Source organism: Echinops telfairi, unplaced genomic scaffold (assembly GCF_000313985.2).
Source record: "Echinops telfairi isolate 266 unplaced genomic scaffold, ASM31398v2 ScPeMD7_7457;HRSCAF=8495, whole genome shotgun sequence".
In the NCBI taxonomy this organism is placed as follows: Eukaryota; Metazoa; Chordata; class Mammalia; order Afrosoricida; family Tenrecidae; genus Echinops; species Echinops telfairi.
The window spans coordinates 25,635,174-25,652,579 of record NW_022111357.1 but is presented as its reverse complement, the minus strand read 5'-3'; the positions used below and the strand labels follow the sequence as shown (position 1 = coordinate 25,652,579).

At 43.9% G+C, this 17,406-nt stretch overlaps 1 protein-coding gene across 1 annotated transcript in view; it reads left to right on the top strand.

Annotated features, from left to right (window-relative positions):
• Positions 1-6,938: 6,938 nt before the first annotated feature.
• Positions 6,939-17,406, top strand: part of MICOS10 (mitochondrial contact site and cristae organizing system subunit 10) — a 42,501-nt gene continuing 32,033 nt past the window's right edge. Inside the window, exon 1 of the mRNA XM_045299023.1 lies at positions 6,939-7,060. Within this exon, the coding sequence (XP_045154958.1) occupies positions 6,997-7,060 (64 nt within the window). The 5' untranslated portion in view covers positions 6,939-6,996. The remainder of the gene's footprint in view (positions 7,061-17,406) is intronic.

The following is a 17,406-nucleotide window of genomic DNA, read 5'->3' as shown; positions in this document are numbered from 1 at the left end:
TCAAGGGCACATACACCCTATTCCTTTCCTCTGCTATATGTGCTATAAAAATATTTGCTTCAGTGTATCAGGACACATGGGCAAGAATGGCAAGTCTTGTAGATAATGGCCTCAAACTGGGAACCACCTAAATATGCATGGACAATAGAATCAGTAAACAAATTAGGGATGCGACAATGGGATACTATATAGCAGCGACATGGAATCAACTATAGTTTCACAATAACATGAGTGAATCTAAAAGCACAATAGTGAACAAAAGAAGCCATGAGACATTTAGACAATGTGTTCAAAAAGTTCCTGGAAAAACCCCAATCCTTTAATTTGATTTTTCTATGAAATTTTTAAAGGCCTTGCATATAAAAAATTCAAAGGTAGGTAAGATTAAGGCTGTATTATCAGGTAATAACTTTACAGAAAAACATGGAAATGAAGATCATAGTTACACTAACAGAAAGAAAGGGGAAATGATCCAACAAAGGGTCCCGAGGTATCAGCAGGTAGAGGGGAATTTGGAGGTGCTGCTGTTTGTGGTGCCCTGAGTAGGCTCTGACTCACAGGGGTGCTGTGTCCAACGGAACGAGACACCACCTGGCCCTGGACCATGCTCACAACAACCCCTCTGTTAGAGGCTAGCACTGCAGTCACTGTGTCCATTCATCTTGTTGGGGGTCTGACTCTGCTTCACCGGCCCTCTACGTCCCACCAGCCCTCTATGTGCTTCTCCAGGGACTGGCCCCTCTGATAGCATGTCTGAAGTAGGGGAGACAAAGTCTTGCCTTCTTTGCTTCTAAGGAGCCTTCTGGCAGTACTTTTTCCAGGACAGTCTTCTGAAAGTTCATGGCATATTCAATCCTCTTTGCCTGTGCTCTAATTCAAAGGCACTAGATTTTCTTCACTCATGCTAGTAATTACCATGTACAATTTGTTATGCTGTATTTATGTGTTAAGCAATTTCCCGTACACTTGTTATCTTTCACACATTGCTGGTGTTAATTCCATCAAGTTGATTTCAATTCGTGGTGACCTCATGCACACAGTGACAAGAGGGGTGCACCTGGGATTTGAAAGCAAACAAAGCAGCCACTTTGGAGCTGTGTAACTGTGGATACATTTTTCCCCCCAACAGATTTATTGGCAAGTATTTTACATATCATATTATTCGATAGTTCAATCATTCAATCATATCATGGAGAATTATACAATCATCCCCACATCAATTTTAGAGAATTCCCCACCCCCAAGGTGAATACATTTTTGAAGGAACAAAATAAGATCCCCTTTTGGGGAAAAAAGATATAAAACAAAATGTGACTTTCCCTTTAAGAAAGAATAAACTCTTAATGGAAACTCTGAAAAAAACCACTGGAGTCTAAAAGAACTTTATTTATACAGGTGCTATGCTATACTTATTGGCGGAAAGATTGAAGTTGTCAGAAATTTCATTTTGCTTGGACCCACAATCAATGCTCACGAAGCAGCCGAGCAAAACTCACAGAATGCACTGCACGGGGGGAATCTGCAAATGACTCCTGGAATGTGTTGAAGAGCACGGGTGTCACTTCGAGGACTGAGGCGGGTCTGAATCAATCACCTGGCATGCATGTGAAAGTTGGGCACTGAATAAGGAAGACTGCAGAGAAGGGGTGCATTCGAATTACATCTGGGTCAAAGAATATTGAAAAGACCATGGACGGTATGCCAGAACGCTCCTCAGAGGAGAGGACGGTAAGCCTTCCCTTCATGTAGTTTAGACGTTCTCGGGAAGAGCATTCCCTGGAAAAGAACACCGTGCTTGGTAAAGTGCCAGTGAAAGAGAGGAAGACCCTCCTTTAATGGACTGACACCGTGGCTGCAAGAAGGTGTTCAAGTGTAACAGCAATGGTGAGGTGGTGAAGATGGTGCAGGGTAGGGCAGTATTTTACTATTTTGTACATAAGGATGCTACGAGTCGGAACCATTTCAATGGCAATTAACAACATGCTATAAAAATTCTAAACTGTGGTTTTAATGAAGAATGTATAACTTAGAAAATTAAACAATGAGCATATGCTTAGCTGATTAACTAGTAGGGGCAAAGATAATTCTACAGAAGTGACCATTTGCTTTTACAAAAACTTTCTCCCTCTCTAATGTAAAAGGATACTCCGTTGTGAAATTGTTTTGTTACAAGTCTGTCTTTTCCTATTAAAAGTGCAAACTTTAAAAAAAAATCATTTTATTGGGGGCTCGTACAATCCATATATACATCCATTATGTCAAGCACATTCGTACATTTGTTGCCATCATAATTCTCAAAACATTTGCTTTCTACTTGAGCCCTTAATATCAGCTCCTCATTTTCTTCCCTCCCTCCCCTTCTCCCCTCCCTCATGAACCCTTGATAATTTATAAATTATTATTTTGTCATATCTTACACTGTCCCACATCTCCCTTCACCCACTTTTCTGTTGTCCATCCCCAGGGAGGAGGTTATATGTAGATCCTTGTAATCTGTTCCCCCTTCCCACCCTACCCACCCTCCACCCTCCCAGTATCACCACTCTCACCACTGGTCCTCAAGGGATCATCTGTCCTGGATTCCCTGTGTTTCCAGTTCCTGTCTGTACCAGTGTACATCCTCTGGTCTAGCCAGATTTGTAAAGTAGAATTGGGATCCTGATAATGGCGGGGGGGTGAGGAAGCATTTAGGAACTAGATGGAAGTTGTGTTTCACCGTTGCTACACTGCACCCTGACTGGCTCATCTCCTCTCCGCGACCCTTCTGTAAGGGGATGCCCAGTTGCCTACAGATGAGTCTTGGGTCCCCAATCAGCACTCCCCCTCATTCACAATGATTTGAATTTTTGTTCTGCATATATGTCACATATACACTTTAAAATTCAATCATAGTAAGAAGAATTGTATAATCATCATAACAATCAATTTCAGAACATCATCTTCTCTTACTTGTTGTTAGCTTTCATTGACTCCCAACCTCTCCAGCCATGTCTCTGGGTAATTTTTAGTCGTTATTACCTCTATAGATTTACCTATCCTGGATTTCATGTACAGAAAATCATGCAAATTACAAACAGGAAGCAAACAAACAAATGTGAAACCAATGACAATGACAAAACAGAAAAACCTCAACTGAAAAAAAAGCAGAAAATATTCAAATGGGTCCAAGGGGAGATAAATGACAAGGTGTTACATTTCAAGCAAACGCCATCTGAGGACTTTACAGTGCTCGTTGTCTGATACTTAGCCTATTTACATCCCTGGAAGAGCATCAGAAGGGGGTTCACCAGAGCCTTACTTCCAGTGGGGACCCTGCAAATGGGTTTTGGACTTCCACTGTCATCCGTAGCTGATGTGCAAACTTCTAGGTTTATGAAAGTGGTTTTATAAACTAGTGAGAAGTTCTAAAGATAAAAATAACTTACACAAAGAATTCTAATTAGGAATCAAGCACTGGGGGGGGGGGCTTTATAATTATTAAATAATTTTGACATGTTCCCATTATTCTGTGAAATATTTCTTATTTCTTGACACAAGATATTCCAAGCTGTTGATTCTAGGCTTCAGCCCTGAATTTGTCCTTTCTCCAAGGAGTCCTGGCTCTATTTAATAGAAAATGGAATTCACACACCTATAACTATTTGTATATTTACCTACATTTTATTAAATATCATGAGTTCTTAAACTAATGCAACAGGGCGGAATTCTTTGAAGTTTTCCCTTTTTCTGTATCATAACTCCCTTCTCAACAAGGGCTGCTATGTATGGGGCGAAGTTGTTCAAATCCCCCAGCTGCTTGGAGAGAAACAGATGAGACTTTCTGTTCCTATAAAGATCTGCAGTCTCCGAAACCCTCGGGGCAGTTCCACTCTGTCCTGTAGGGTTCCTGTGAGTTGGAATCGACTTGATGGCAGTGAGTTGGTTTTTGTTGTTTTTCTTTTCAAGCTGTGAGAACTGCCGTTGTTCCTATTTTAATCATTTTGAATATAACTAAGTGTATAATGAGCATACTGCTGTTTTCAAAATCATTTTTCCTATCTTTTTATCTTTGTTCTCCAAGATCTACACAAACTCCAGACTCAACCAATACATATTCATCAAGCATAAACTATGTGTCAGATCATGTTCCAGGGCCAGGGAGACCACCATGAACAAAACATTGTACTGCGAAAAGAATGGTAGAAGAGGGGAATAGCACATGTACAGTTTGGAAATAGCAAAACGAGGACCAGAACCCAGACTGTCTGGCTCCAGAATTCAATCTGTGTCATCTGACCCTGATGACTTTCATAATTTGTTTTCTATTTTCCACAAACGTTTACAACTCTCTTAAATCCAATAAAAATGCCTCTGCCAGTTTCTAAATCTGAACACAATGTCGAGCTTTGTGCATCTTTCATATTCCTTAACTCCTCTGAGGCTCAGCTTCCCCATCTGCAGAAATAAAGATACCAATCCCAACCTGCCATGGGGATACGTGGTATCATGTGAGGTGCTATGTGATATACACTGTTGGGGGCCTATACACACAATAGGGGAGCCATCTACACATGATAAGGGAGCCCCGGTGGCATAGTGAGTTACGTGTTGGGCTGTGAACTATGGAGTTAGCAGTTCAGTCACCAGCTGCTCTGAGAAAGATGAGACTTTCTATTCCCATCAACTTCTCCAGTCTCGGAAACCCACAGGGCAGTCCTACTCTGTCCTATAGGGCCACTCTGGGTTCGGACCAACTTGAAGGCAGTGCGTTTTCTGTGAGTATGCAGAGTGGGCCGATGGCACAGTGGTCAAGGTGCACAGCACCTGTTCGAAGTCCACCAGCTGCTTTTCCAGGAGAAAGAGGTGGCAGTCTGCTTCAGTCAAGATATACAGCTTTTGAAGCCTCATGGAACAGTTCGGCTCTGTCCTCTAGGTCACGATCATTTAGAACCAACCTAGTGACAATGGGACAGATATTTAATGAAGTTAATTTTCCTTTTGTTTTTCGTACAAATGCTACAGTATAAAGTCCCCTCAGAACAAGGACTTTTTTTTTCTTATGAGTTTCAATCAACGATGTAGACATTAATTCTTACATCCAATTCAAAAGCATTTGTTGTGAATCCAATGTGTACCAGGCTCTCTGCTGGGCAATGGGGATCCTGAAATGGCACAGTCCCATGCTCCAGGAACTCACAGTCACAGCCAAGAGATACCCACGTAATTACCAAACAACCTACTAGCCACTGCCATCAAGTTGATTCTGACTTAAGGGCTTCTGAGGCTGTAAATCGTCACGAGGGCACATTGCCTCATCTTTTGCCTGTGGAGTGGCGGGTGGCTTTGGACTGGCAACCCTGCAGTTACCAGTCCAATACTTACCCAATAGCACCACCAGGGCAGTTACATAAGAGCCAGAAGGGATTGTTGTATAAGAAGGTTTTCTAAAGGGGCTTTGCCACAGTTTGGCCCAATATATCACAATTCTGCTGTTAGGGTATCCAAGAATACTTAGGAAAATTAAGTGGGTACATGAATTAAATTTAATAAGGTACTGTGCTCCCATCTGGGAATGAGAAGGGGGAGATGCCCCTGAAGGAGTTTCAATCATATTGGCAGTACAAACACCTAAAGAGAGATTTCAATACAATGCAGACAAATCAGTGTAGGTTTCCTAGAATGAGCTCATTGAAGTTGGATGTGCTTAGTGGAGAGATGGGAGCCACGGACAGTTTCTAAGGGATATTATACTCACATCTGTCTTTGTTCATAGGTTGGAGGTTACTTTGAGGACTTAGGTGCACCTGACTCAAGCCAAGGTCTTTTCAATGGGCTTCATATGCCACTGAATAAGAAAGGCTGAAGAACGGGTGCATTTATGGTGCTGGTGAAGAGTATTGAAAGTACCACGGACTGCCAAAAGAACCAGCAAATCTATCTCAGAAGTGCAGACAGACTGTTCCTGGGAGGCAAGGATGGCGAGACTTCGTGTCTCACATACTTTGGACATGTTGTCAGGAGAAATCAGTCCCTGAAGGGGCAGCAAACAAGAGGAAGACCCTGGACAAGATGGATTGGACACTGGCTGCAACAATCGGCTCAAGGCTAAGAACAATGGTGGGGATGGTGCAGGACCGGGCAGTGTTCCGCTCTGTAGTACTATGGTCGCTATGAGTGGGAACCGACTCCATGGCACCTACAGCAAGGAAGGATGGAGGGTGAACAAGCGGGAAACTAAAATCTAAGACAGCATCAAGGAGGCTGGCTGACTAGGAAGCTTAGGGTAGGCTCAAATCTAGTGAAGACAGTTGCCAGTGGTTGCAATTACTTAAGGGGAGAAACAAGAAAGGCGTGATGAAGCCCTTCAAACCATCCCTTTTTAAGAACTGACAAAGGATCAAGCAATCCTTGAAGAACACCAAAAGAGAAGAGCCAGGGAGGGTGGAGGATTCGGAGGAGAGTGGCACGGGAGTCGCTGAGCCAACGAAGTCAGCAGGATCGGGCTGGGGAACAATTGTGTCCAAGACCACAGAGAAGTTAAAAAAAAAAAAAAAGCGTCCATTTTATGGCAATAAATACAATGCAGGAGGAATTTCCGTTGTAATAAACCAGTGGAGTGAGCGAGCGAGCGAGCCAGCGAGTAAGTAAATGAACGAATAAACCAAGGGCTACGCCTTCTCTTGCCCGCTGAGATCTTCAGGGTCAACCAGGGGCGAGGCCGCGGTGGAAGAGGCTTCCCGAATCGGGGAGCGCAGCCGTGGAAACCCGTCAATCTCGCTAACCTTACTCAGGCGCGCCTCCAAGGTCAGGGTCACCTCGGGCCTTCTGCTAGGCCGTCACCTTGACGACCGAGGGCGAGAAACGGAAACTACGGCAGCGGCTAGGTCATCTCGCGATATCTGCCGCGCGGCGCCGGCCCCACAAGGCCTAGGCACGGCGGCCGGCTCTCGCGATACTTGGCTGGAGGCAGCGCGCGGGGGCCGGCCGTCCCGAGAGCTGGAGCTGCCGGTGGGGAACATGTCGGATTCGGAGCTCGGCAGGAAGTGGGACCGGTGCTTGGCCGATGCGGTTGTGAAGATAGGTAAGGGCCTGGCCCCTGTGAGGACCGGCTGTGCTCAGCTGCTCCAGACTCGGAAACGACCCAGAGGAGGTCAGGCCGTCCGATCCCGCGCGCTGCGGCCTTCGGCTCGGCCTCCTCTGGACCCCCCAGGCCCGACGCCGCGCGGGAGCCCTCCGGGCGGCCGGGGACCGGGGCTGGGGGAGCCGGGGCAGACGCCCCGGGTAGGTCGGGTTGGAGTTGCAGCCCGAAGGGGCTGGTCGTCGGGTTGGCAGGTGGCAGGAGAGTTTCCAGTGGAGAACGGTCTGCCGGGCACAGCCTTGTGTCAAGTCTCTTGATTGCCCTACTCCGTGCCACACATCTCGCCGCGGAGCCTGATGGCCACTGGACACCCCCGCTCCCCTTGAGACAAAAGTGGCTTCTAAAGGTCATCGGGAGCGTTTTATAGACACTGCCAGGCCCTGACGCGAGTCTGTCATTTCCGACTTGTAACCTGGTTATTCGGCATCAGAATAGCTTGGCGGGGCGAAAATTGGAGACTTGGTGATGGTAGTCCAGAATGGTAACTGTCCAGAAAGTGAAAGGTTGGTCTCTTTCCAGCCCTTCATGTAGCCCCCGGTTGTCTTAACATGTGCTCAGTGAGGACACAGATAATAAAGTCACAAAGGGAGGGGGGCGTGGAGGGAGGCCGACTCATTTATTTAGCATGGACGGTGCTGGATGCACAACTTAGTGCATAAGTCAATATTTTTACAGGTCGTGCAATTGGAAGTTAAGGGAGAAGGGATTTGCCCCAGAGTCACACTGCTAAGTGTTTCATCATGGTCACAGTTGGGAATTTCACTCAGGAGACAGATGAAACTTTGGTGTCTGGAATTTAGGATACTTGAGAGGATTTAGGATTGTACCTCGAACGAACCAATTTGAAAATAAGATTGTAAACACCAAGAGAGCAGGGATGTTTTCTGGTTTATTCCATGCTGTATTCCCAGCCCCTGAAAGAGTGGATAGAGTAAGAATTATGGAATTAATTAGTGAATGAAATAATTGATCACAGTTACCGCTTCACCTGCCAATTTGTTACTTTGTAACTGTATGCCCTAGACAAGTTATTTAACTTTTTGTGTACCTGTTCATTTGAAAATTGGCAATAATAATACTATCTGGTAGAGTTCCATTGAGAATGAATGAGTGACTTTATGTCAAGACTTGAGTCTTAATCACTTTATTAGGAATGGGTTATTTTGTAAGTCACCATCGAAGTAGCAGTTTTGGCTGTTGTTAACAGCTTACCTTTAGGAGAGAAGATTTAACTTCCTGGTATTGACTAGTTAATTTAAGTGTGGGCTTTCGCAGTAGACATAGCTGAGTTTGACTACCCACTCCCAGCCTTCACCCCCATCCTCTCAAGTTTCGTCGCTTTGGATAAGATCTCTGATCTGAAATGGGGTAAAGAGATCTAAAAGGAGTAAAGGGAATAAAAATGGATCACTTTAGCAGGGATGACAAGACTTCTTACATATTTTGGACATGCCAGGAGAGACCGGTTGCTGGAGGCTGTCATGCTTGGTAAAGTAGAGAGGCCCTCCACAAGATGGATTGACACAGTGGCTACAACCATGGGTTCAGGCACAGGAACAATTGTGAGGATGGTGCAGGACCGGGTAGTGTTTGCTTGTGTGATCTGTAGCGTCGCTGTGGATTGGAACCTACTTGATGGCAGTTAACAACAACAACACTTAGCACTGTGCTTGGCATGTGTTGAGTATCCAGTAAACGGAGGTAGTAATGTTGATATTAGTGTTGTGCTACTGGTGACCACTGGGGCCATGGGCAGTGAGACCCTTGCCATCCCTAAATGACAAGTTACTGGTGTGGGACAGTCATGTAAGATGATTACTGTGAGGTAAGAGAATGTGTTGATTATGGATGTCACAGTGCTGTCTCCTGGATTGAGGACATTCTGAGGGCAGGATTCTCAGGGTCAAAGGATATGCTTCACTCCTGACTCTCTTCTTTCTTGACAGTAGTGAGACACCCCACCCCACCCCACCCCACCCCACCTCTGCTTCTGAGATGGCCCATTTTAAACCTTGTGGACGGGAAAACTGACCAATTCCTACTCTAGAGTTCCATGTACCCCATTTGCCTAGTCCCACCATACTAGAGCTTTCAGTCACCTTGGTGGACCATGGATACCTCACAGATGCCTATTCCTGTCCAGAATTACAAAGATGATGGCTAGCAGAGTCCGATCAAGTAATTCATGCACTGCACGGCAGCACAATAATTGTTAAATTAAAACGTTACAATGAATGATTCTGACACTTTTTACTAGAGAACTTTGGTAAATAAAATAAGTGGAGGGATGGATTGAGCGCATCCAATAAGGATTTGCCAGGGATGAGATTCCAGCTGACCTGTGAGGGGAGTTGCTTACATTTGATTAGTCGAGGAATGTGAAAGAACTTGAGCAGAGGCCACCTGGAACTTGTATAGAGGGAACTGAATCCCCGAGAGAGAAGTCGGGGTTAGATCGCAGGCATTCTAATCTCAGGTTCAAACCCCATCATCTGCGCCCAGGGAGAAGACTGGCAGTCTGCATCGCTAAAGATTATAGCTTGGGAACTCTGAGGGGCAGTTCTACTCTCTCTTGGAGGATTGCTGTGTTGGAATCCACCCAATGGCACACAATAGCAGCAATCACTCCTCAGAAAAGAGTGGGGTTAGGTGGGGCCCAAATTGTGAAAAGTATTAGAGAAATTCCACTTAATCTTGAAGCTTTAGAAATGTCTTTGGCTTTTCACATGTGTTCTACATATTCAACACCCTGCCTTAAAATTCACCATCTTCATACCACATTTCATGGTACCTCACTTTCTTGCATTTTGAAGATACTGTATTTTTTTTTTTAAACAAATCAAAGTGTCCAGGTTTGTGGCAGGCCTGTGTGGAGCAAGTTGATCGATGCCATTTTTACTTGGGTTGTATGTTAGTAACCCTCACGGTAGTTCAAGCTTTTTCATAGGGCTGTTGCATGTTTTACCCGACTACGCAAACTCACCGCCACCAAGCTGATTCTGAACAACTGCCCCACGTGGGTTTCTAAGACTGTAACTCTTCATGGGAGCAGCTGGTGGTTTCAAACTGCTGACCTTGGGGTTAGTAGCCCAATGCATAACCACTGCAACACCAGGGCGCCTACAGTATTGGGCAAACAACTTTAATACTCAGTGGGAAATAATACGAGAACCATGCTTGACTGGCTGTGTTGCTATAGTCTCTGGAACCAAACCTGAAATAGCACTAAAATGTGCTAGTGCTTATGACTCCAGGGCTCACCACAACCTGGCCTGGTGGGAAGCATGGGTGGTTTTAAGTAACACATATTTGCTGAGTTCTGGATCAGGCCATGGGCAAATACAGGAACACAAGGTTTTCCGTGCCCTCAGCAGGGAGTTGATGTGATAGAAATGGAATTGTTTCTAAGATTGATCTGTCAGTATTTTATACAGAGCAGACTTGGAGTAGAGGAGACTAGCAATACTGTGAATGTAAAGTGATGAAAGTCTCATTGGTCAATGTAAGACATGAAAAAATAATTATAAATTATCAAGGGTTCATGAGGGAGGGAAGGGGGGAAGGAGGGGGGGAAATGAGCTGATACCAAGGGCTCAAGTAGAACGCAAATGTTTTGAGAATGATGATGGCAACAAATGTGCTTGACACAATGGATGGATTGTGATAAGAGTTGTATGAGCCCCAATAAAATGACTTAAAAACAAAAAGTGATGAAAGTCTCAACTGTTAGATTGGAAAGGGATTGGCTATATTTGAGAACTTTAAAGCTTTTTCTCCTCTTGTGAAAGAGAAAAATACCCACCTCCTATGCCAGCACAGTGCCTACACACACTGCCAGCAAACCCATTCCACCTCACAGTGGGTTTTCAAGGTCATCAATCTATATGGGTGCGATCACCTCATCGTTCTCCCTGAAATGTGGTATGAAAATGGTGAACTTTAAGCGGAGCTGATGCGTTTGAGCTGCCAACCTTGAGGTTAGCAGGGCTACCCTTGTCTGACAGCGTCCCGAGAGCTCTGGGTACATAATAGGAATCCTATAAATGCTAGCTTCTTTCTCTTCTCTCTAGCTGTTTAACTGACTCGTCTTCATTTCTTAGAAAGATGACTCCAAGGTTAGGACTTGGGTAAGTAGTAATTCACATTTTGTAAATAAAACAGAAGAGGTGCATGTAGGTCTTATTTACACTAAATAACATTTAAAACTTATAAAGGATTGTGTGTGAAACTATGAAAAGGGGAAAAGTAAGCATGGTTTTAATTGTTTATTGACTTAAGTAGTTGAGGTCAGTTGAGAAGGTTCTTTTTGGTTTTTGTTGTTGAGAATATATACGACAAATCAAATCAATTCAACAATTTCTACATGTGCCCGTCAATGATGGGTACACTCTTCAAGTACTATAACCATCTCACACTCCTTTCTGAGTCGTGCCTCCTCCATTATCATAAACCCACGGCCCCTGGGTTCCTCTCTCATCGTTTGAGTTGCTGTTGTCAATGTGACCCTTATAGATAGATCTTCAAAGTGGAACATAATGCTTGACACACAGTCTGTGCTAGTTAGCTCAACTTTGATTTGGTTTTCAGAAGACGGGATATTTGTGGTTTAATGTTTACATTTTATCTTGGGATACTAGGTTCAGGGATTTGTGTACCTTCCATGGCTCTCGAAATTCTGGATTCCATGGGAACTTGGAATTCTGTTTTGCATTTTCCCCTTTTGATCAACAATTCTCAAGAAAAATCATAATGGTAATGGTAGCTGGACACCATCCAGTTTTTCTGGTCTCATAGCATAAGGGGAAATTAGCCACATATAATCATATCCTTCTCTTATTCCTAACTCTCCTCTCTCTTGTATCTAGCTTATAGAAACCAATTGTTGGGCATGAGATGTACTCAATTACTATGGCCCGCCTAGCCCTAATTCTTTTTGAAGTGTATTAAAATTCTAGACTCTGCCTGTGGCTGTCATCCCATTTGAGAGGGACTTCGCTGTTAAGGTGGAGTTAGGTCTTGACTTTAGTAAACCAAGAACCTAAACTTAACTTCCATGGAGGCACTTAGGACTCATAGCAACTTCCACACTCACTGCCTTCAAGTCAATGCCAACTCAGTGACCCTATAGGCCAGGGTAGACCTGCCCTTGTGAGTGCCCATGACAGACTCTTTACAGAAGTAGAGACCCCTGTCTTTCTCCTGAGGAATAACTTGTGGTTTCTGATTGCTGACCTTGCACATTTCAGCCCAACACACAACTGCTACGCCACTAGGTAGATAAGGAGCTTGGTAAAAGACATAGGCAGGGAAGAAAGGGCCAATATAGATTTTCAACTGCATATTGATAGTTTCATATTCTTCCTGCCCTGCAGAGATAGACGGGAAGCCACGGTGAATGGTCAAGCTCCCTTAGTGTGCTGCCTTAATGAGAGTTCTCTATTTTATCTCATTGGGTACTAATAGCCATTGCATTAGTTATACAGAAACTCAAAGACAAAATTCATGAGTAAAGGATTTATTGCAGGAGTCAGCAAGTGAGAAATGCTCAGGGTAGTTGCTCACCAGGACACGTCACAAAGTTTCGGATCAGCTCATAATACCCAAAGGGCATATCACTCTTTTGTAAGCCTCAAGTCCAACTTCCCCAGTTAAGTGCCCAGAGGCACCCTACTCTGCAAGCCAGCCTGCTGCACACATTTAATATCAGCCCAAGGCTGATTGCTAAGAGGCAGAGATCAGACACATGATCTGTCACCAGACTTTCAACCTTCTTTACCATAGCACTCTACGTCTCTGCTGTGTTTGATAATCCACTGTAGTGGCCACACACAACTCACAGACCCTAGTGAGGGTCCTAAGGTTTACAAGTCCGAATCAGAAATGCTCTGGGTGCCCAGGATACAGTCTGTAGACAGGAGAGACAGCCTCTTCTCAGCTGTGCCCAAAGGTACACCTTAGTCCCTGGCCAATAATCAGCCACGTGGCCCCTTGGCCTCTGCCCTGTTTGGGCAGTGTTACAAAACTCTTAACTTTTTTTTAGCCAAAAGGCACTCAGCTCTAACTCTGTGGGTTGGGCAAACCTAAATCCCCAGACAGATGCCCAGGAGGTACCCCACTCTACAAGCAAGACTTCTTTCTGCCTGAAGGCACGTATCCTTTCTCACTCCATGGCCTGAGACGCCCACTGTTCTCTCTTAGGTTCTTTGGTGTTGAGCTCTCTGTCTCCTGGGTTGAGGAGGTTCTGAGGGCAGGGATCTCAGGGTCCAGAGGATAAGCTCCACTCCTCTTTTTTTCTTGATGGTCGTGAGATTCTCCCACCTCTGCCTCTGAGGCTCATTTTAAACTTAGTAGATGGCAAACTGACCAATCCTGTGGTAGGGTTCCATGCACCCTATTTGCATAGCCCCACCCCACAAGAGCTGTCTGATCACTGTGGTGGGCCATAAGCACCTCTCATACTTATATGCCTGTCCAGAATTACAAAGATGATAGCTGGAAGAGCCATGTCAAATAATGTGCTACACTGTAATAATTGTTCAATGATTGACACACATTGTCACATTTTTTATACCATGTTCTCGGCCCATATTTTCTGTTTGGTGTGTGTTTATTAACTGATTAACTGAATAAATTAGCATCTAAATTTAAAAGGCCAAGAAAAAAATATTTGATGTGAGTTTCTGCCAGGTGATGTTTATTGTGTTCTTGTATCCTTGGGGATTTTTACCAACTTTTTATATCTTTTGAGGATGTAAATTACTTTCCACAGATCTTAATAGTGGAGTAGTATTGGGAGTGTTTGGGAGTAGTCAGCCACAAAACATAAACCAGAGAACACCTTTGTATTTAAACAAGTAGAGGGTGATGTTGGTTTAAGTGGTAGTGCCAAAGGCTATTGCAGGAAATTAAAAAAGAGTGAAGAACATTACATTTTATGAATGGCACGTCCCACTAGTTTTATGGGAGTGCGTCATGAATGACTTTTTTTGGCCAACTATGGATTTATTTTTAAATTTTATCAGATTTATGGAATGTTCTGATTTTTAGACTGCTGTTTATTTTTCTTATGTGTGCTGAGTAATTTGTATGTACCCACAAGCATGTAAAAGTGACACATTCTTGTTAATGAGAATAAAGGGCACTTAGGATCTTGCCAGTTTAGGCAGTCGTATAGTTCTGGACCCCACAGATCTTGTGTGTGTTGCTCTGGACAACATGGGAGGCTCTATTTTTCTGTTTTGCAGAGAAAATAAGATCCCAGGGCTGCTTCCTTGCAGTTTGAGAGTTTTCTAGCCCTGCTAGTGCCCATCCTAGCATTGACTCTGGGGGACCTGTTCTGGCACCTTACTGGCAGGTCTTGTGACCACATGACCGAGTTGATGTCTACGTGACAGCACTTGGGGATTCAGAATATCGATTTGCTGATAGAGACTTTAAGGAAAATTTGATTCGAATACGTCCTAGATTCACAGGGAGGCGGTCCCGAGAAAGGCTGTTATAACTTGGAAAGCCTTAACATTGTATTCCTGCCCCCACCCCACCCCCATTGCTTTCCCATCATGGGGCCAAACCGAAAAACCAAACTCGTGCCATCAAGTTGATTCTGGCCCATAGCCATCCTATAGGTCAGAGTGGAACTGCCCCTGTGACTCCCGAGACCATCTCTTTATAGGAGTAAAAAGCTGCGTCGTCATCTTATTGTGAGACCAGAGCGTGAGCATGTAGTCTTACAGATCTGTGAGTTGGCCAAGGATTCTCACGTATTCTAGAAGAGGGGAGGAAGACATCTGGGGAGAAGAGTTGCCAAGACTGACTCTTTCCTAGCCAGGTATGTCAAGCATAAGATCGTTTATCTTTGTATTGAGAAAATGCAAACCATGGATCTCTCAAAAACAGCCCCTTGAACATATTCAATTCAGTGTCATAAACAAGCATTTTCTTCTGTGATTTAAAATATGCATATGTATTTTATTACTAGAAAATTAATGTTCCAATAAGCACTTTTGTGCCTCAGTTTTTTCAGCTGTAGGCTATTAGCCCCTGCCTCAAGACAATTGTAAGTAGGGATAAAATGAGGTCATCTCTAGAGCATTAGGATAGTGCCTGTACTTTGTACCTATTGGCTGCAAGCATGTAAGCGAAGGGTAGACATCACAAGTTAAAATCATTGATAGGTTTGCTTTGCTCTCCACTATTGTGAATAGTATGAGCCCTGACGATCAAAATTCCAGGTTTGACACAATCTGATTCCGACTCACAGTGACCCTAAGTACAAACAGTTTCCGAGACTCCCTGTCTCTGGGAACAGACTCTTACGTTTCTTCCGAGGACTGGCTGGTGAGTTTGTACTACTGACCTTTGGTTAGCATAAATATTAACATATTCCCCTCAAAACCCAGTGTTATGGTAAGCCTGAGGGTGCACAGATGAACAAGGGGTTGCTTCCTCAAGTGAGAAGTGAGAAGGCGGGGGTGACACTGTCGGAAGATATGACGACATGTACTTGGTAGACTGAGAGAACTGCATTCCAGGCTGGGACACTGTAGATAGGGCCCACACAAGAGAGAATTTAACTTCTTTGGGGCATGATGCTAAATAATGGTGATCGTTTATTGAGCACTTAATAGGCCAGGCATTGAGCTAAGCACATTATATTTTACATACATTATCTCATTTAATGCACATAGCCTTATGACCGATTTCTCCTACTTTTAACAATGAGAAGATGGAGTCTCTTAATAGCTAATATAGGTAGCCACTCTGCGTTGTGAATGCAAGAGGTCTTGTCCCCTGAGTGTCAAATGACTACATAGGTCAGGGTCAAAAGATGAGGTAGGGAAGGTGGGAAGAGAGGTGGGAAGTAAGGTCTTTACTAAATGCTAAGGGGCCCTTAGCATGGGTTAGGCATTGGCTGCTAACCGGACGGGTGGTAACTAGTTAAACTGCACCAGCTGCCCCAACGGAGAAAGAAGGCACTGTCTGTTCTTATAAAGGTTTACAGGCTCGCATTCTTTATAGAGGATTACTGTGAGTAGGGTTTGACGATGGCAATAGGTTTGGGTTTGGATTTCTACATGCTAAGATGTTTGGATTTTGTCCTGAAAGACAGTGGTGAGTCTATTGCTTTTTGTTGTTGTTTTAAATATAGCTTTTATTCTGTGCCCTTCCACCCCACCCCCCGCCATGTTTAACAGTGAACTGGCAGAGGAATAGATTCTGCTAACTTCCAGAAAGCAGTATAGACATGTGGTTGATGTCGTTAGGTGCTGTCGAGTTGGTTTAGACTCAGGACGATCTTTTGTAAAATAGAACGAAACACCGCCCGGTTCTGTGCCGTCTTCGTAATTGTTCTTATGTTTGAGCCCACTGTTGCACCCACTCTGTCCATCTCTCTTGTCAGTGGCCTTCTTTTTCGCTGCCCTACCATTCTGCCAGGCAGGAGGCCCTTCTCCAAGTCTGGTCTCATGACAACATGTCCAAAGTACGTGAGACAGAGTCTCTCCATCCTTGCCTGTAAGGAGCATTCTGGCTGTACTCCCAAGACAGCTGTGTTTGTTCTTTTGGCGGTCCATAGTGCTTTCTGTATTTTTCACCAGCACCATAATTCAAATGCATCGATTTTTCTTTGGTCTTTATTCATGTAGAGAATAATGGCCTTTATTTGGGGGGTAGAAGGACCGGGAAACCCAAGCCAACTGAAATCGAATTCACGTGCCATAAATTAAAATCATTTAAAGTACATCCAAAAACCAACTCACTGCCATAAAGTTGGTTCTGACTCATGTGACCCAATAGGACAAAGTAGGACTGGCCCTGTGGGTTTTCCAAGACTTGACTTTTTAAGGGCGTAAGACAGTCTCATCTTTCTCCCTTGGAGTACCTGGTAGTTTCAAACTACTGGCCTTGCGCTTAGCAGCCTAATGCATAACCACTATGCCACTGGGGCTCCTATTTAAAGTACATAGTGTTTTGGTTTTTAGTGTATTCACAAAGTACACAATTATCTTTACAGTCTTATTGTAGAAGCTTTATAACATCCCTTGAAAGAACATCTGTACAATTATTTTTGTAACTATATAATCTTTTATTTCTCTTGAAAAAAAAGCTGATCATAGGTAATATTTTCTCCTCTTGGCCTGTCTTTATTTTTTTTCCTACTGTTTCTTTTTATTTTTATTATTATTTTTTAATCATTTTATTGGGGACTCATACAATTCTTATCACCATACATACATACATCCATTGTGTCAAGCACATTTGTACATTTGTTGCCATCATCATTCTCAAAA